Source organism: Temnothorax curvispinosus, unplaced genomic scaffold (assembly GCF_003070985.1).
Source record: "Temnothorax curvispinosus isolate PA1 unplaced genomic scaffold, ASM307098v1 QBEX01003995.1, whole genome shotgun sequence".
In the NCBI taxonomy this organism is placed as follows: Eukaryota; Metazoa; Arthropoda; class Insecta; order Hymenoptera; family Formicidae; genus Temnothorax; species Temnothorax curvispinosus.
This window is the reverse complement of record NW_020213775.1, coordinates 15,858-36,296: the sequence shown is the minus strand read 5'-3', so window position 1 is coordinate 36,296 and position 20,439 is coordinate 15,858. Positions and strand designations below refer to the sequence as shown.

Here is a 20,439-nt window from a genome sequence, read left to right as displayed (position 1 = left end):
CAGTAGACCAGTGCGCTGTCTACTAGGCCACGCTCGTCTCGATATGTTGTGCAGTTGTTTTAAATTAATGTATTAATCCTAGATTCTATTTGTATTAATATTTAAAAAATTAAAAGATTTTATTTAAAAAAAGAACTATATATTTAATATTAAGCCTATTTTACCATGTTTATATAATACACTATAAATGTGTTAGGATACTGTCATAGAATATGATTCCGCATCGCTTACAATGTTATATAATGTTTTGTATAAATAAAAAAATAATGATATATATTAGAAATATCGAGATGAGATTACGTCGCGGAAGAATCCGTCGCGCAAGAGTAAAGGCAATCGTTTATTTAATCTTTTGGTAAATCTGAAGGAGAGCTCCCTCCTCACCAACATCATCCTGAACCAGTAGCCACGGAAGACTATATAATTGCTCTACTGAATATGGCATTATAAATATTTTGGAATTGCACAGAACAATATGGCTGCGTTCCTTTTGACGCTTTCAGCGCTGAAAGCGTCGCTCCATCTCTATTTGATATTCAATGTGCAACGGAGATAGAATAATGCTTACAGCGCTGAAAGCATCAAAAGGAACGCAGGCTATATAATATGTCATTGAGGTTGAGCGCTCAAGTACATCACGTGACCACGGGACATGCGCGCATGTGGTCGCGGAGCATGTCCGTAGTCGCTACATCGCGTCGGTATGACAGGTCTCATAACCTGATAGTCGTCAACTTTAACAGTTAATATTTCGTTTCGCGGGGCAGAGCGGGGCTTTTTTCTGCCAGATTCGTTCGTTTTGTGCAAAAACGCGTCGATTAAGCCTAAATTCAGCGAAATCGGTGAGGAGGGAGCTCTCCTTCAGATTTACCATAATATGATACAATATGATATAATGTAATATAATATGATACAATATGATATAATGTAATAATCTACATTTCTATATATACAATGTATGAAAAATGTCGCGTAAATATAACATAAACAATAACGATCCATGCAGATGTAAATCTTGAAATTTACAGCGTGATCCTGATGTTACGGCAACGTCGATAATATAGAAACCTGTCTTTTTCATCCTCGCGATGCGCATTGGCGCCAGGAGCGACGACCAATCGGATGACTGCGCAGATCAAAGGGCAGCCAATCGCGACGCTCAAACGCGGCCCGATTGCACGAGCGGCGAACGATCCCTGAAGAGTCTCTCTAGTTCCATGAAACCTCGCCACCTCGGACCTCGGACCAGCCGAGACGGGCCGAGCGCGGGTGTAGATTTTCACAGGTTGACACCTTCACGATGTTCCTGCCGTACGTTCGTACGATGACGTAAGCCGGCACCGGCGTCGTTTACCAAATACACGCGTGTGCACGTCCATTCGACCGATTAACGATTCGGAAAGATGACACCGTGCTAATTCCGCTGATTGACACGTTACTTAAGAGCAACGACGACGCGAAGACCGGTGTTCGCAGGCATGGGCAACGCTCTCGCAGCTGTCACTTCTTGAAAATCCGTCAGCAGGTCGTGAGTATGTATTTGTACACGTACACGGATAGATTACGTGCGTTCTTGATATGCAAAATCATGGCATTGACAGCACCGATTTCTTATCAGTAGCCTCGTCATTCCGAAAGCTTCACTATGGCCTCTGCGACGGAGCAGCAGCAGCAGCAGCAACAACAACAGCAGCAGCAGCAACAGACGACGCTGGAGTTTTATCAAGCGATGGCCGATTTCAAGAATATGTTTCCGCAGATGGACGACGATGTGATAGAGGTCGGAGCGTAGAGGAGACTATATTGACATACGACGTACTGCCATGTCGTCTTATTCTTTAGGTATACATTTGCACATTTCATTTGCAGGCTGTGCTGAGATCCAATCAGGGAGCTGTGGACACCACGATCGATCAATTGCTCACCATGAGTACCGACAATGAGAACGAGAAGATCAGGAGTGAGCTGGAGCAGAAGGAGGAACTTCCGAGCACCGCCAAGTCGCCCAGGAAAGACACCGGCAAATCGAGGAGCATTCAAAAGTGGCAGCCTCCGCTATTGGGACCATTGCCAGACACCTTTCTAAGGCTCCCCCAGCAAATGTCGGATGACGGTATTGACTTGGCGTATTCGCAAGAGAATTCCATGCTGGAGGATGAGAGGATCGCTATGTTTCTGCAGAACGAGGAGTTCATGGCGGAGCTCCGTTGGAATGAAGATTTTCTTTCCACGTTGGAACACGGTAAAGAATTGAAAAGAAATTGAAGATTCCGCAAAAGGGAGGTGCAGTTCGAGGGAGAGAAAATGGAACGCTTTTTTTTTCTCTTGTAGACTCGAAGCTGGAGAAAGGCGGCAACCAAACCGGTCACGACGACGAGGATCTGTTCAAAGAAAGACTGAAAAATATGGGCAAACGTAAGCAAATGAATTGGCATACAGTTGTTTAAATTAAAAGCTATATACGCGCGATTTATTTATTTCTCTAACGATGAACACCCTCTTGCAGTATCCCGACGTAAATTCGCGCAACTTACGAAGGTGTTCACTCGCAGCAAGAAACGTGGTGGCAGGCAATTGTTACCACCGACGGCTTCTTGCGACGATCTTTTGGACCCGGAAGAACAATCCAAACCTCAATCCTAAAGAGAGATCTATATCTACACGATCCTGTTGGAATATATTCGCTCTTGTCTTTCGTCAACGTGAAGACGGCAAAATTCAACGACATTTGCAGCTTAATATAATTTAGATGTCACATGTCGCGGAGAGAAGCATATCTATGCCGTAACTTGCGGGACAATTACGTCAGGATCGTGTGAGATATAAGTTGATTAGCGATTCTAGGTTTCTAGCTCACTCGACGGCTGACAATTAGCTACAGAGATAATGGAATTGCAAGGTTGAAGACCTGAAGGTGCGTCAGCGAGAAGACAAAAAAAAAAAGACTCACCGAACAAGGTGAATATCAAGGTAAAACGCTTGACGAAAGAATTATCAAAAAAACCCGTATCTCGGTAATTATGCAGGTACACGTAGGGATTAATTAATCTTAAAGCATTAATCAATCTTAGTGCATTAATTAATCTTAATGTATTTTCTAGTTCAGAGGACGCAGATCTGTTTCTGATAAATTCAGTGTGATATTTTAACGATGTTGTGACGTAAATTTTATTTTACATAGATTTTATATTTTGTTGTGATGTACGTTGCTTGCGATTATCCGTATTATTGCGTATTGTTGCGTATCATTGCGTATAATCGTTTGAAGACTGGCGCAAGAAAGTTTTTACAGAAGTCTATCGAGCGAGATAATCTCTATAGAATTGTCATTGGTATATTGGAAGAATACTTGATTCGAATTACGAACGGTGGGGACCGTTTTACGAAATGACGATTAAAACAAATGCAAATTTTTATTGTACGCAAAGTACGCGATGCGTTTGCTTTCTAGCATATACGGCTACGAAAGTAATTGATGTTGTGTATATAAATATATATATACGTCTATGTGCATCGTACGCCGATAGTGCGTGTTAATTAGGCACAATAGTTTATTGAAATTTAAAAAAAAAAAAACGCAACATCGACCCGGATTGAAAAGGAAATGTGATTCTTTTGTCAATCCGATTCTCGAAAAAATGAAGACTTGGTCTGGTGAAATAGACCGTTTAGTCATTGTTGAGATCTTAAAATCTCGGTTATACGCAACTCGTCGCGTCGCGTAAAAGAGAGTCACGGTCGGTCTCGCTCTGCGCGTACTTGGAGACACTACCGTGTCTCTCGATAATTGATTCGTTGGAAAACAAAATGGATGAAGGCTTGTTATATTCTTACGAAATTTGCATTATTATAGATAATTTGCAAATGCCTTATATTAAATAGTACTTATCAGTTCAATGTTGCGACGAGTAATTGAATTCAAAATTTTAAGACACCACACGAATGTTGGACGCCTTCATTCATTTATCCTTTCGATTCTACTTGCGATCGCGAGTGGTAATTGCACCTCCTTTAGACGTAAAAACCTAGTCATTCAGTCTAGCCATTATTTATTGAACAAAGCTCTGATATTGTAACGATATCGTGAATGTAGAAAATATTTATAAAAACGATCGTAGGCAGTCTAAGTAATTTACAACATGTGCAAACACGTATGAGAATAAATCGGAAGAGATGCTGGAATGTGGGGATTATATTTATTCAAAATTTCAATCGCACTCAACAATTAGGAAAGAAATGGTTTCAAATGCACATTCATCTAAATCGTCGAGATCTGTGCTAACCATCTCTCTCCCAATAATCATGAAATCGACTTAACTAATTAGTGCTCAAGAGCAACAATATTGAAATATCAAAATGAGCAGATTGTCTTGCGCTACGTATCAGGTTGCTTGAAGAACACTCTGGCACCGGAAAGACTATAGTATAACAACTGGAATTCGGCGTTTCTCTCGGTGAGACGTTGAAGCGTGAGCGCCCTGGTCTGTTGGAGCTTCTCGTCACCGTTATCATCCTTGCGCTCTGCGGCGAGTCTCTCCTGGGCAACGTGCTGCTCCACCGTCTTGAACCAATGAAGACCGTCCAGCTCGGAGCTCTGATCGAGCAACGCATTGATGTAGGCGATACCCATGGCGAAGCCGTCGTCGGTGAAAGCCGCGCCGGTCTGGTTCTTCTTGAACATCTTCTCTTTGTTGGATACGGAATTGTCGACGAAGCTGAGCGTTAGCGGCGGCACGATGGCGTAGAACTGTTGCAGATGATAGGACTTGGCGTCGCGGAAAGCCGATGCAAACACATCGACCAGTAGCTTGAAGTATTGAATACCCTCGGTGAAGTTGCGCACCAGATCGTCGATGTCGTTCTCCAACCGTCTGGCAGCGGCCTGCGTCGTGGCGCTATAATTCAGTCCGCGACAGAGCGACTCAAACGGCACCGTTCTCTCGATATCCGGCAGGAAGGACACCGCGTTCGAGCTAGCGTGGAGGCCGCCGGAACGGATCAACCGCACGTAGCCGAGCGCGTTGCCGATCTGCGTGATCAGCTGTCGAAATTGATCCAGGTAGCTCAGCCCATCGGCGGTCATTCCCAGTTTCCGGATACCCTTCTGAAATTTCTCCGCTCGTTCGTATGTGTATGGAGCGGCGCCCGCTTCCCGTTGCGCTCGGACGAACCTGATGTCGCGCATCAGCCGCGACTTGATGTGCTCGTCGAAGAGAAATTGCGAAAAGGTATGCAGCTTCACGCGCAGAAACTGGTAGACGAAGTTCACTGTGGTGCTCATGATACCGGTGCCGTGGGTGCGAATTGAGTTGGCGATGTGCCGGATGCCGATGGTGTTTAGATGCTTGTTGCCGCTGCTGTGTTCCACGAACGTCTGCGTGTTCAGGTTGTATAGGTACCTACGATGAAAGACGAAATGCGATATTGATTAATTTCGAAACTAAATATATCATAAATACAAATTTTTATAATATCATATTTAACAATTCTGATTACCTGGAAACGAACACGTGGATGTTGCGCATAATCTCTAGAGCGTCCAGGCCCTGCTCGAGAGTTTGCGTCGGCAGATGGTCCTGCACCGTGTCCAAGCCCATCTTATAGCTGGCCAACGCGTGCATCGTCCGGTAGGTTCTCCAATCGTGCAGGGCCACTGTCGTCAGATTGTAAAACATATCGTTCAGGTAATGCTCGACGAATCTCTTCGTGCAGATCATGTTCTCGGCCAGTGGCAGAGGCGGGACTCGCACCACCCTGCCGCCGTCTTTCGCACCAATGTTGAAGGGATTCGTCGAGTCCAGTTTGAGATGAGCGTGCACGTGTAGTCGTAGGCTAGTCTCGATCTCGTGGCAGGCCGGTTTCAGGACGTTCTTCACCAGGCTTTCCCGGAGTTCCGCGATGCGTTTTACCCTCAGCTCAGCAAACTCCTGCTCGCCCACGGCGCTGTTGAAGGCAGCGAACAGATGAGCAATGTGACAGACGCCGGTATTGCCGTCGACGACCGAGGAGAGATAGGCGGGCAACATGTTCTGATGATGCAACAGCAACGAGTAGTCACCGTGCTCGTCGACCAGCTCGTACAACTCGGCCACGGCGTCGTAACTGTCCAATAGAAACCGCAGCTTTACCACGTCCTCCTCGCGGAAAGTGTCGGTCAACTGGGTAGCGCACGCTAACGCGCAGCGCACTATCAGTCGCCTGTCCGCGCTCGCCGGGCCGCCTATCAGCCGCATACTCAGCCCTATCAGCGATAGCGCGTCTAGCCGGTCCTTGCTGTAACCCTTGTCCCTCTGAACGAGAGCCTTGCGCGCCGTTTCCAGCATGACTAGCATGTAGTAAGCTAAATATTGCAACACCTGCGCCTGCGATTGCACCACGACCGGCCCGAGCGCGTAGAACATCGTCTGCAGGGACTTCTGCAGCTCCATGAGCCTGCAGATCAGCTGCACCGTGCCGCGATTCATCGGCCTGGACAGCGAGGCGTGTAGATTCGTCACGAACGCGACGGTCTCCCGCATCTGGGACAGCAGTGCCAGCAGGTCCGTCAGCAGCGTACGCTTTTGCCCAATGTCCGACACCTGGAGATTGGTCCTCGTGACGATGCTCTGCATCTCCACGCACCAGCTCGTCCCTCGCTGTATCAAATTGTTCACCGTGACCGGCAATCTCTGCGTCCTCGCCTGCAGAATCTTCTCGCCCAGTTGCGGGCCCAGCACGGCGTTGCCGGTCTCCTTCGGCACGACGTCGCTGAGGAACTTGCTCGGCACCCACATCACGTTCCCCACCAACGTGACCGCGTAGAATCTCTTGTTGGCCTCCGTCACCCTCTTGATCAGCTTCCTGTCGCAAGCGCCGAACAGCTTTATCACCACAGCGACGCCAACGTTGGCCCTTATCCAGTTCCTGTTCAACGCCGCACAGTCGTTAGACTTGCTCTCCACATCCGTGATCATGTTCTTCAGATAACTGACGATCTGCTCGCTCATGACCGCGCCCTTGTTCACGTCCATCACGTGCTCGATCGCCTTCAAAAACATATTCTTTCGCAGCAGTTTCTCCTGCAGATCCTTGAGCAGATGATCGAACGTCTCCAGCTTCGTCCCGGCGACGCCGAACTGCGACGGATTGTGCATCATCGAGCGCACGTGCATCCTGTACTTCTTCCACTGGTCCAATATTGCCGGTTGAGCGTCGACGATCTCGTCGAGAGTCACGAGGATCACGAACAGATCTATGAAGCCTTCGAGCAGGACAGGTAAATAGATTTCGTGGACGGCGCCGGATAGGCTCGCCAACTGTTGCGTGGTCAGGTGCACGACGGCCGACATACGATTGGTGAAAACGGACAGATCCAGGAGATCCGACAGTAGTTTGGCTACACCGGCAAGATCGTCGTCCATCCTTTCCCCGTGGGCGAAGAGCTTCGCATAAAAGCCAGCGGCTTCCACCTTCAGCAATCTGATTTCCCTGCACGTTCCCGCTACCGCCGCCAGCAGCTTGGACAGCACCTTGTTCTCCATCTCCACCAGGGAGAGGATGCCAATGTCCTCTGTCGTTTTGTAAACCAGGCGCAGAGGACCCTCTATAATGTATTCCAACGTTGAATCACCCTTCCAGGACTTCTCCAACAGATTCTCAAAGAACTCTCCGTACTTGCGCAGGTGCATGGCACCTGCAGCCTTGTAGATGCTCTCATCTTTCTTGGAGTTCCACGTCGGTGTCATATTTTTTATTTACCGAACCTGCGACTCCGGTGATCTGTGATAATTATTGGACATTAATTATGATATTTTGATGACCGATACACGTATTATAAACTTATAATAATATAAGTAACTTTATATTAGAACTCTCTCTTTTATTTTTTTTCTTGGCAAATTTATTTGGCATGTAATAACTTACCATATACGCGTATTAATATTTTTATATTATTTATTTGATGCATTCAAACTTAAATAACAACAATATTATTCTGTTTTTACACAGTATGTAACCCATCTCATTGTTGTTCCATCCAACTTCAGCTTGCTTCAGCTGACACTGTCACACGAGACATTTGTACTCTCGAGCTCGAGGAGGCGGCTAATCAGCTAACGCAACATACATAAAGCTAATAATTGCGTCCTACTACTCGATAGATGGTAATATTCTCGAGAAATATCAACAGCCGATATTTTCCAACCAGTTGGTAAAAGTACTATCTTACAAATACCGACAAAAAAAAATCAATTTTTAACCCTTCATCGTTTTATAAAAAAAAAAACTTATATAATAACTTCTCATTATCTCAAGCGAGGGTTGTGAAATAAAGTCCAATCTGTCCGCAGTGATATTTTTATTATATCAGTACAAGACGTAATTTTTATTTCTAAACAGAAAGAGAGATAGAAATTATATGATGCCAATTTTGTTGGCGACGTCGAGTGCGTCGTAGTCGCGCGTCAGACGCACGTACGCCTTCTTTTTGCCGTCCGGCCTGATCAGGGTGTTCACCTTCGCCACGTCGACGTCGTACAGCTTTTTGATCGACGCTTTGATGTGATACTTGTTGGCGCGGGTGTGCACGATGAAAACGAGGGTGTTGTTGTCCTCGATCTTCTTCATCGCTGCTTCCGTCGTCAGCGGGAATTTTATGATGTTGAACGCATCCATGCTGAAACAAGTACCAGAGACGTGTAACGATAGGTTCTCAGAAGAGAGATTTATTTCTGGGATTTCCGAACGTGGTCTGGAATTTGTTTGTTCTTACCGATTTCTGTTAGGTACAGATTTTCGTGGATATTTCGGGTTTCGCGGTGGCCTGAAGGTTTTCGGCCTGTGGAAGTGGACGGACGTCCTGATCTTCCGTACTCTGGAGCCATGAACTCCCTTCAGAATCTATCAAGTAAGAAGTGTGACTGTCAGATCAATGATATCTAATACACGCTTGCACGTAGCGTGCTCCGATAATGTCAGTACTGTGTTAAAGTTATTTTCACAAATTTCAAAGAGATTCCCACACTAAAATTCATCATTAGAAAAAAAAAATGCTTTGCTTATAGCGAGATAAATGATTTTTAGCATAATATTTCTGTTTCAAACACCTTTTTCTGCGCCTTGAGGGCCTTCTGAAGCGGAGCTGCCGGCTTTCCGCCCTTCGGGGTCTTCTTAGTAGCCTGTACATTTTTCTTCGGCTTGCTAATCAACGGCTTGCTGGCGAGCTTGAGCACAGGCTTCGCCGCGGGCTTGGCGGCTGGTTTGGCGGCAGCCGCTGGTTTGGCAGCCGCTGGCTTCTTCGCGGCTGCAGGCTTAGCCGCGGGCTTCGTCACCTTCGCGGTGGACGCCGCTGCGGCTGGCTTCTTCTCAGCCTTCTTCTCGGCCTTCTTTTCCGCAGGCTTACCTACGGAATAGAGCAATACAGAACTGGTTCGATAATCGAATAGGCACAATGAAGGGAACGAGGGTCGAAAATGTATTTAAAGTTTGCATTATTTTCAAAAACAGTAACAGATGAAACTTGTACTTTCATCCTCTGGTTCTCTACTTCCATCTTCATAGGTTAGGTTATGGTACACGCGAATACAGCGTCGGACAAAATCGTTGCCGAGTACGTCGCGCGGCGGATGCAACTCGAGGAAAAACGACGAATAAAATTACGAGGAACGTTTCTTCGTGAATCGTCGCGAGTGTCGTGAATACGACGCTGTGGAAAACACGCGGCTCGATCGACCACATGGTCACGGGCCGCGTCGCGTTCCCCGATCCCGAGCCACGCGACGTCGATGCGTTACGTCCGCGTTGATCGACGCGGCGCCGTTTATCGCGGAAAAACGCACGCTCGGTGGGAAGAGGAACGAACGTGGTAAATTGTTTTGAAACTCTACCTGCCTTCTCCGTGGGCTTCTTCGGAGCCATCTTTACTGGAAAAGAACGACGATGACGGAAGCGCGGAGTGTCAAAGGTCTGGCTACCGCCGCTACCGCGCTAGTCGTTGATCGACGAAGAAAGAAGAGGGCGACTCCGCCGACTCCGGACTCCAGTCTCCAGTCAAATTCCGATTTCCGATTGACCTAACCTAACCTAATTCAAATTGGTAGATTCGTTTTTCAAGTAAATTTTCTGATTATGGGTTGTTTCAACCCGTAAACTGACTAATAGTTAAATCATATGTCTATCTTTGCCTAATTTGAAGGAAAAACAAAGATTATATATGATTTAACTATCAGTTGGTTTAGGTTGTAAACAACTACAGGCCCTACTGTGCAACTTATTTTTTATATGTTAACGAAAAATTAGTAAATTTATCCATCTTAACGAAATAAATTATCTGGAAATTAATTAAAAATTAAGTTAAAATATAAAAAAAATTAACAAAGGACTCCTTGATAACGAAATTAACAAAGTGGAGTTAATAATGGGCATTGAAAGTACAACGCAGTTGTTAATGAGTGAGTTATCAATATCACGATATTTAATATAATTAACAATACATAATAATATGATTAATGTCGCTCGAAAATGCGTGAGTCTTTAAGGAAAGAAAGAAGATTATATATTAAATGTATAATTTTTTTGTAAAACAGAATTTGCGCATTAACATTTGATGAAGATTTAAATTTTAAATTAAAATATTAGACGCAGATATATTAATAATTGATCTTTGCTGAAAAAGAAGAAAATAATTTCAATACGATACTGAATTTTTTATTTGTTATTGTCGCACCGAATAAAAAATAAATTTCTTATTCATTAATTATTATACACAATAATTTATTCCAGGTGCCTGGATCGTTTTTTTTCCACGATTACATCCGCACGAGCCTCCCCCATTGTACGTGTCGCGAGCGAACACCTGCCGCAGCAACCAATGTTTCTCGTTTACTCACGCAGAAATCAATCGTGCCCCGTGTGACCCACCGACAATAAACAACTAAGCCAGTCTCTGAACGGTGCCGGACAGTAGCGCATAAAAAATCCAGTCAACAACGATGTAATAATCGCAAAAAAACGCACTTGTGCAATAACACGCGTGGAAAAAGAAGAAGCGCGCTTTTGTTTCTTCTCAAAAGCGCTTGCATATTCGATTAGCCGAGAGTTAGATATGTTAGAAACGCGCTCCGCAGTTTACAAAATGATGAAGGAAGAGGCTCACGATGAGAGGCAGGTAGGGGAACCCATTCTCGAATTAATTAACGCTCGAACGTACACGAACGTATGTTTCTCTCTCTGATTTTCGCCGACAGATAACCGATTGGCCGCCACCTTTCTCGTCCGAGATCACGCCGTACAACGAGAGCGACTTCGGCGGCTTGATCAGACGGACCTGCGAGAACAAGAGCCTGACCCTTCGGATCTCCAAGGTGATCGTCATCGGCGACGTTGCCGTCGGCAAAACGTCGTTGGTGAACCGGTAATGACTCGTCGGCGAACGACCACACCGTATCGTTTAGTAAAATTTTGAAAAAAATTGATCATTTCTTTTGCGCAGCTTTTGCCACAAGCTCTTCGACAACAATTACAAGGCCACCATCGGCGTGGACTTCGAGGTGGAGAGATTCGACATCCTCGGCGTGCCTTTCCACCTGCAAATGTAATAAAGCTGACGAGAGGCGCTAAATGTTTACGGAGTGAATTGAACGTAACATGTAATAGTAATTTGAGACAATGGGATACTTGCAGATGGGACACCGCGGGACAGGAAAGGTTCAAGTGCATAGCGGCGTCTTATTACCGCGGAGCTAATGGTGAAAATCCCTCGTCCCTGCACATAATCTTTATACCTGCCTCTCTGTATCTCTGCATCTCTCACGCGCATTTCATTTTAGTAATCATGGTCGTTTTCGACCTGGGGAACCTGATGTCGCTGACACACTGCCAGCAATGGTTGAACGAGGCAAGTCGCTGCAACGTCGGTCCTTATCATATCTTTCTGGTCGGCGCTAAGAAGGATCTGTTAGTAAGTATTTTGGAAATATTGTTCATCACTTTTATTATTTATATTATTGCCATCGATTTTATCGATCGCTCTTTCTTTCTGGGAAATGACAGTCACGCCCGGTGTACGAGATAGTCGAGAAACGAGCGATCGAGGCAGCGAGCCGGATGCGGGCGGAATATTGGGCGGTCTCGTCGAGAACGGGCAACGGCGTGTCCGAATTGTTCACGCGGGTCGCCGCGCTCTCCTTTCACGCGATGGCCCTGCGGGAGATGCAGAGCTTGAAGCTCGAACCGATCAACATCGGCTCGGCGACGATAAGTGAGTGGAAATCCGTGGGAATTCGGTAGAGAGCCAACATACATTTAAATATAAAAGAATAAAATTTAAGCCAATACCTTAGTTAAAGAACATTTTGTTACTTTTAACTATCAGGTGCGTTGAAATTTATTATTTTAACACAAAACAGTGTTATTTTAATTTCATTGGCCTAGTTAAATTAACGACATATTTTGGCCCATATTCTGAACTCTCTTTTATAAATAAAAGCGCGCATTTATTTCTAAAATGCTATAGTTCATGTTACATATACTATAGCATCTCACAAATAAAAGCCTAATACTTTCATCATTAAAAAAGAGTTGAGAATATGGGTCTTTGAGTGACGACCTATAAAGATGATTAAAATGACTCAAATTGAGTCATTTAACACTATGCATATAATTTAATACTATGAATTTAACAGCGTAAACGCACGAAGGATATGTAGCTCATCCTTAATGCAAAGTAAGGACAAATTGCTGATTCCGCTCTTTCTTTCCAGCGTTGAAAAGGGAGTCAAGGGAGGCCGAGACGAAGCGGCGGAGGGTGCTGAAGTGTTCCAGATGCCCGACGTGACGGCGGAATTTGAGCAATATTCAAATAATGGATGATAAGATTGGAAATGCAAAGTAAATAAAAGCGGCCAGTTAAACACACAACGTACGCTCGTAACTAACAATGGAGGGGACACGTCACGAGGGTGTTCCCGACATTCTTGCTTCTATACAGTCGGAAAGAGAATCGTGAGACGAAAGTCGCGACTCCGCGCGGGCGTCTCCATTTGAATCTCGCGCGGCCGGCCGCGCGCCCCCGCTCGCGGCGCCACCGTCGTCTAACGCGTGCTCGTTGGTGCACGTTTATCAACCGTCCTGCGAATTTCCGCTCGGGCGCTCGGACTGCATCGGTCGGAGAATGACACAAAAAGAGAGCAACGCCGATACCCGCGAGTCCACCGACCGTCGCCGATCGTGGCCGATCGCCGGGTCGCTCGCGCGACGCACGTACGCGCGCCTTCGCCATCCTCGCTCCGCTGGAAATTCGATCCCGTCGTCGTTCGCCGCGTCGTCGTCGATATACTACACCTTTAGCGGAACGACGCAGCGTCCGTCACGCGTCGCTATTGAAGACCGGGCGATCGAGCATCGGACGTTTACCCGAATAACCGGTTAGCCGCTCAAAGGTAAATTTCGAACCGCATTCCGACAGGTGGTAAAGCGGCGGAGAGGGGGAGGAGTGGTGGCGGGATTGGAAACCGAAAAGGCCGAGGAGCCACGGAGTCACGTGACTGATAAGAGGCTCGGAATCTCGCGTGACAATAGACCTCTGGGATAGGCGGATCATGTAACTTTTTCCCTGGAGCAAAAACGTGAAAAGTGACAAGTTTCATGTAACTATCTCGTTCTATTGGTGTCGAACAGAAAGAGATAAACTCTTCACTTTTCACGTTTTCGTCCTAGGGGAAAATAAGATACATGATCGATCCTCGCTGGTTCGTTTTTGCTGCACTTCCGAACTAGTGCAACGTGCAACACGTTGGAACGAGAAGAAAATTATATATTCGTCGTTTCACATTCAAACTTTGTGCACTGGTTCAGAAGTGCAACGAAAACAAACAGGCCTAATCTCGCGGACCTTTTGCGATCCCCGCGGGAAACGCAGACTTTGCACGACTAAGATTTTGCATGGTACGCGCTTCATTATCCGGCGTTTTACTTTAGCGCGCAATTGAAGTCGCGCAACGTCACCCGTTTCTCGTTTCCCAGGACCCCTCGATGGTTTTCGTATCGATAGGTCAGTCAACACAGCTGATAAAAAGAGGTCTGTTCGTTTTCGTTGCACTAGGTCAGAAGCGCCTACAAAGTATAGATTTGATACCGTGCACCCCTGACCCCTTTGGTACCCTCTTATCGCTGCACAGTCCAACGGATGTAACGGCGCGCGACGCGTCGCTCGTCGATCGAACAGTCGGATCTTCCCGTGAGACACGTAAGCATGTGGCCCTTCAGTTTCTTAAATTGATCGCGCGGTTCGAAACGTTTCGCGTTTCGGAACATTTCAGCAAGACGTGTCGATCGACGAACGCGTTCTCTCTCGTCTCGCGTCGGATTAATTCCCCCGACCGTATACCGGCGCGCCGCACGAGCGCGATCGCACGTGCGATGATAAAATGATTTTCCAAACGATTACACGCTCGGAAAACAATAGGAAGATTATACGCGTTTTCTGATCGTTTCCCCGATTCGGATTATTTCCACGCGTGACATAAACGATGAGCGAGACTACGAACGGTGACTCGGCATGTATCGTTTTCGCAAGAACAAATCGTCATCGAGATAACGCCGAGCGAGAATTTTTCCCTGTGTGTAATCTCTGGTGTTACAAGGTTGAATCGAGTTTTTTCTGCGGCGCGCGTATGTCATGCCTCATCGCGGCATCCCCGCGCGCGCGCGCGCGTTGCGTGTGTGCATGCGCGTCTCGAGTGAAACGCGGCAATTAGCGCGGAGAAGTGGACAATAAAAGCCGGAGCCTTGCATCGGTTTTCCAGGAGTCTTGTCCGAGACCGCTTTCACTATTCGCGACGATAGACGACTAGAGTGTCTTGCATCGTCTTGCGGAATGAGAATTTTTCCTCTCCGTTTTTTCTCTTTTCTTTTTTGTCCTCTTTTTTTTTTTTCAGTCTCGCCATTAAGAGATCTCCCCGCGGACGACGCTTGACTCCACGTGCAGAAGCAATCGACTTGTAGATGAGATCCCGAGTTTGATTCTCTTATGATTAACTTTTATGAGAGGTCCTGTTAAAGAGCAAGGAGTTGAAAAACGAAATAGAAAATTTTAGAGAACACAGATTCATTAAGGCCCAGTGTCGCAAGTGTCGGTTAACTTTTAATCTTGGATTAACTCACTCTTTGTCTCTTTCTAAGGGGCACGTTGGAAGGAGACGAAGAGTGAGTTAGGGCCATTGCGCGTAACAAAGTTTTAGCCATAATCGTAAAGCTGTAAGAAAATAGACCAACCACACTCGATTATTCTTCGAGCTCAAGGAGAATAATCAACTGTGCGTGGTCTATTTTCTTACGATCTTACGATTATGACCGAAACTTTATTAAGTACGTGCAATGGCCTTTAATCTAAGGTTAAAAGTTAACCGACACTTGTGAAACTGGGCCTAATGCCCATTTCTATCAATGTAGATTAACTTCTAATCTCGGCTTAACTTACTTTCTATCTTTTTCTAACTTTTAGAACTAGGAAAAGATGACAGGTAAGTTAAATCAAGATCAAAATTAACCTGCGTTGATAGAAATGGACATAAAGAGATTGATCCGCGTAAGAGGTTGATTAAAGAGCTAAGGAGTTGAGAAAATGAGAAAACTTTAGGAAACATGGAAAGATCCGTTTCAATTGGAAATGAATATTCGACGGCAGAATTTATCGACTACATCGCTGATATGTCGAAAGAGTGTTCGGTGATAACGTATATACGGAAGCGTTCTAGGAATTTGGAATTTTTATCCTTCGTGAAAAAAATTCGGTGTTATCTATACTCTCTTATCGCCACCTTCCGATACCTTGTTCTCTTGTCGCGCGGTACCCATGTCCGTTTCTATCACCAATGTAGATTAACTTTAATCTCGATTTAACTCACTTATCGTTTTTAGTTCTAAGAATTAGATAAAAGTTAACGTGCATTTATAGAAATACGTTATCTATTATAATATTCTTTTACTTTTTGTAGAGCGATAAAAACGAGACTCCTGAGACGGCAACTTCTGAGAGATCATCTTCGAACGGCGCGTTTTTGATTCCTCCAGATCTCGGATCTCGTCTGGAAAGCTTATCTCGTGTCCATTTCTACCAATGTAGAAATTAAGTTTAATCTCGATTTAACTTGTTTTTTATTTTTTTCCAGTTCTAAGAATTTGTAGAAAAAAAAAATGGAAGATAAGTTACATCGAGATTAAAGTAAATCTACATTGGCAGAAATGGGCATTAAGCGTCAAGACAATCACACAAGAACACGTGTACGATCTTTGAACCCCAAATGTATTATTCAGCATGGGTTCGGCGCGGCCGAGACGTTATCGATATCGTTATACGCGCGCTCGGCAGAAGCTCGACGTTACGTCGTACAACGAAAAAACGTGTTAATCGTGTTCGAAATCCCCGCGAAGAACACGCGGGCAGAAGCGAGAACGTCGACCTTGGACGTTTTATCGCGTTATACTATTCCCGCAGGCGCAATGACAATGTAGAATTATATTATGCTCGCACGTGATGCGTTTGTCGACGCAGGTTCCTCCAAAAATGATGATTGATCACCGACACTTTGATCGCGCTGACGTACTTGTCTACTACTACGTCAGAGTGTCGAATATTCCTGCGTTGATATCAACTTAATTGACTTGTTCAGTCGACAGAAATTATCGCATCGAGAGCAGACGGTTCTTATCTCTCGTTTAAACGGCCTTGGTAAAATGCGGAGACACATCACGGATATAATTTAAAATTTATTAATTTTTTGTCACAATAGTCCCCGCACTCTTGAATGTCTCTCGCTAATGTCTCCTTTGTTCGCAAGAATTTTATGTAGCTTCTGAGATTTTTCACGTGTCATTTTTTCTTATCCTTCGCGCTCTCCCGACTTCCCTGAGGATTCATTAGACTTTTAAATAGCTTCACAATGTAGGGTTCCTCGTCGCAGGCCTTCGGTGGCTGCTTTCTGTCCTCCCGCTTCGGATTCGACGTCGTCTCGATCTCGATCTTCTCCTCGTTTCTCTCGTCATTTGAATCCTGCAACGCAATTCCCCTTTCGTTGTTGATATGCGTCGTAACTGACGAACGAAATCACCATCAGGAATTTCGCTGACGGTATTTTTAACGCCCGGCAGTATCTCGTCAAGTACCGATTTTTCGCTGTGCGTGTTCTGGTGCACTTATGTGGATATTCATAGACTTTTGTATATCGTTAGCCAATCTCGTTGAATGTTTTTGAGAATATATTTTGTCTCGCAGTTTATAATGTCACGCTAATTGCGATGCGTTATGCTTAATTATACATTCGATTGAGCAAACCGGAACTAATCGGGTTTTAAAAAAAGGACCATTCCAGTTTTACGAGAATTTTGTTTTTAAATTGTGAAATGTGAAAAAAATGACACGCAGAAATCGCGATTGCCACTATGAGTGCTCGATGAGATTATGCCGGAGAAGATATCGTCGGCGAAATCTTCGTCGAGAAATCGACCTTCCCTTAATATAAAACGTCGATTTTTAAAAACGTTTTCAGAAACGCTTACTTCAGCGTCTGCTATTTCCCTTTCAGGTTCACTCGTCTTTTCAGATTCGCTTGTCATCGTTGAGAAATTTCGTCACCGACAAACTCCACAGCCTCGCACAGATTTGCCTCGCTGTTTGTAGTCAGCACTCTCGCTTTTTCTCAACTCGCGTCGTAATTTCCTTCTCGATCGTAACTGTAACAGGCACAAAGTACAAACACAGTATAATTTAGTTAATTAAGTCATCTGACGCCGCGCTTAATCACTCCTTGGGGTCCACTTCAAAAGATTAAAAAAAAAAAATCCAGTTTGTTAGGATATAAGTTAAAACTCGCCTGCGGGTTTCTGTCGTGAGAGTAGAAGAAAGGCGGACAATGCGTGAAGAGACATCATGATGAGCATGCATCTGTGATTAAAGCTGTCCCAATCTATTAACGCCATTAGTACAATCAATAAAGTTATTCCGCTGCGGATGCTCGTGAATTATTTATGAAATTTTAATGGATTCATGATTGCCCGAAGAATCATGGACGCGCTCGATAAACTCGTGCAGACGATAAAAGAAAAAAAAGAAAAACAACCGAGGCATCGATATATCGTGTTCGTTTAATGCGATATTAGCATGTATTAGAATATGTCGGATACAGCTCAGTATCTGGCTAACCGATAGCTCCGGAAATTCGTCGAAATTGCTGGCAAAATTTCGCTTTAGTAATACATACGTATACACATATATATATACAACGATAAAGCAATCATGTCTTTTATATCATGTAGATTAGACGCGTGACGTATGTATGTAGGTACGGGCGATACGTCGCCGGACGTATAATTTAAAAAAATTGACCTTGTGCAGTTAACATTGAAATTCGCCACCATAACGGCCTGCCTTCCTAAACTATCGCTCGTCGGGACAGAGATGGCTATTAAGTATATCACGCGCGTATCGCTCATCGAAGCGGAGAGATATTTTATTCATCATTTCCTGCTGACAAATTGACCAATAATCCATCCGTCTTCATCCAACATAACAATGAAACGATATTGCAACCGCAAGATTTTTTTCAGGGATGTTGTTTGCATACAATAGCCCGCCCTCCTTTTCTCCGTTGGGCAGGAAGGCATATAGGAGAGCGTTGAACGACTGGAGCAACGATTGGCTCTTCTTTCGGCGTGAAGGGGTAAAATTACCCGACGGATGTCATCGGGAAATAATTACGGCGGGGAAATTTTCTTCTCCGTCGGTGCCGTCAAGTCGTTAACAAAAACCGCCTAATTACGCAGTTACATTAGCGCGAGGCATGTCTCTCTCTCTCTCTTTCTTTTCACCCGTTTCCTTTTATTGGCTTTCACTTTCTCGACCGACTTCCATCTGCATGCACCGCATGTTTTCGAATGCGCCGCACAATTCCCAGCGATTATATTTTATTTTGCTCGACAAAATGATACCGGCAATCTCTTCGTATCTCGAGACAAATCGCAAAAAATACGTATAGACCGTCTATGTAATAATTACACATTATACGAGATTGTGTCGAAGATGTATATCGGTATACTCGGCGGCGGGTTTATATCGGAGAATCTTGTAATCTTTGTTCTTCGCGTTTTAGTTATCGCAAGAAGGAAATCTTACAATTATACAAGAGCAGATGTAAAATGCATAGTCATCAATATCGTAAATTAAACCAGCAACCTGCAACAATGCATTGCCTTGTAATATAGGCTGCATTCCTATATTAAACTTTTAAATTTCTCATTTTAATGCGTAATATGTTGATAAAGTAATTACCGTTGCATATGCATATCAATACACGTGTACGTTCACTTAATTTTTTCTAATCTGATTTTTCTGACATTTCCGCATTAAGATTTCTTTTTCCAGTTTACAGAATATATTGCTGAAGTATTTAATTTTACGTTTTTTACTTAAATTATGTTAAATATATAATTAAATTCAGAATTAAACGATTACATTGTTTTACATCATTATACGTAATGCTGTATAAAAATATGGAATCTCCGAGCGTGTAAGGAAAACGTCTGAGGAAAAACACTCGTCAACAAATTAGTAAAGACATAACGCGTGCTGTAAGTTTTGCGTAACTGAATTATTATATAATTATTGTATAATTCGGCTAGGAATACATAATGGTATATCGGTATGTATGTAACGTATTCTTGTTAAATAGTACAATTTTCGTCGAAACACGTTGAAGGAATTCAGGAAGAAACGACAGACGCGTTATTCGTTACAGTTAAGTAATAAGACGATTGCAATAATAAAGGCCAAAGTGCCATTAAATATTCGTAGTTGCGAGTGACGATAGACGAGCGCCGTTTAAATGACGAAACTCAAGTCCCGCTGACGACCGTATCGCTGACAATTGCACGTGTTTGACGATTCTCGGCTTACGTCATCCGTTGCGTCTATTTAAAACAGCCTATTATTTAAACAAAATTTTGCCTAGAGCTCGCACTAAAGATTAATCGGTTACGGTTTGCCGAGAATAATCAGAATATATGTTCGTAATGATAATTCGGCGATTTCTACGTAATAATTCCGGACTCATTGTTCTCGAGAACGTGATCGGTCGATTTTGAAATTAATGCCCATCGGTCGAACATGTGCGACTTCGCACGTACGCCACTCGGAAACGAAAATTGTTTCTCGTGCGCGCGAACGGGAGGTAACCGAGCGATCGGGATTTCCGGGGAAGTTTCGGATTTCGTTAATTTCGCATCGCGCGGATTTTTTATCGGGGTGGAAGCCGCGCCGAGCGTTTAATTACGCGCAAGTGTAGGATGACTTGTCACTTCGTCACGATGGCACATATTTGCGACGGCGGCAGCGGCGGTGGTGGTGGTCATCGTCGTGCGCGTTTACGACGCATGCATATTGATGGACTCGATCGTATCGTCGGTGTCGTA

General features: G+C 44.6%; 4 protein-coding genes across 7 annotated transcripts; 2 read left to right on the top strand and 2 right to left on the bottom strand.

Annotated features, from left to right (window-relative positions):
- The first annotated feature begins 1,205 nt into the window (after positions 1-1,205).
- On the top strand, positions 1,206-3,897 carry LOC112453077 (CUE domain-containing protein 1-like). Of its 4 annotated transcripts, none has more exons than XM_025013622.1 (5): positions 1,206-1,528; positions 1,622-1,780; positions 1,870-2,242; positions 2,332-2,415; positions 2,507-3,897. In XM_025013622.1, the coding sequence occupies exons 2-5, from the start codon at positions 1,646-1,648 to the stop codon at positions 2,641-2,643; spliced, it is 729 nt and encodes a 242-aa protein (XP_024869390.1). In that variant the 5' UTR covers positions 1,206-1,528; positions 1,622-1,645; the 3' UTR covers positions 2,644-3,897. The 4 variants fall into 4 exon arrangements, with proteins under 4 accessions (XP_024869390.1, XP_024869388.1, XP_024869387.1 ...); XM_025013620.1 differs by having other exon boundaries at positions 1,206-1,532; XM_025013619.1 differs by having other exon boundaries at positions 1,206-1,532; positions 1,619-1,780.
- A 280-nt stretch (positions 3,898-4,177) lies between these two features.
- LOC112453075 (WASH complex subunit 4-like) lies at positions 4,178-8,063 on the bottom strand. Its single transcript, XM_025013618.1, has 3 exons — positions 7,903-8,063; positions 5,497-7,758; positions 4,178-5,399 (listed from the first exon to the last, which is right to left on the bottom strand). Exons 2-3 carry the CDS (start codon positions 7,722-7,724, stop codon positions 4,376-4,378), a joined length of 3,252 nt encoding a protein of 1,083 aa, XP_024869386.1. The 5' UTR covers positions 7,725-7,758; positions 7,903-8,063; the 3' UTR covers positions 4,178-4,375.
- Positions 8,064-8,318: 255 nt separating this feature from the next.
- On the bottom strand, positions 8,319-9,964 carry LOC112453074 (60S ribosomal protein L23a-like). Its single transcript, XM_025013617.1, has 4 exons — positions 9,864-9,964; positions 9,084-9,379; positions 8,750-8,877; positions 8,319-8,653 (listed from the first exon to the last, which is right to left on the bottom strand). The coding sequence occupies exons 1-4, from the start codon at positions 9,892-9,894 to the stop codon at positions 8,392-8,394; spliced, it is 717 nt and encodes a 238-aa protein (XP_024869385.1). The 5' UTR covers positions 9,895-9,964; the 3' UTR covers positions 8,319-8,391.
- A 402-nt stretch (positions 9,965-10,366) lies between these two features.
- Positions 10,367-12,891, top strand: LOC112453087 (ras-related protein Rab-34-like). The gene is made up of 8 exons (XM_025013637.1): positions 10,367-10,427; positions 10,759-11,143; positions 11,223-11,389; positions 11,468-11,569; positions 11,659-11,723; positions 11,805-11,935; positions 12,028-12,235; positions 12,738-12,891. Exons 2-8 carry the CDS (start codon positions 11,081-11,083, stop codon positions 12,809-12,811), a joined length of 810 nt encoding a protein of 269 aa, XP_024869405.1. The 5' UTR covers positions 10,367-10,427; positions 10,759-11,080; the 3' UTR covers positions 12,812-12,891.
- The last annotated feature ends 7,548 nt before the right edge of the window (positions 12,892-20,439 follow it).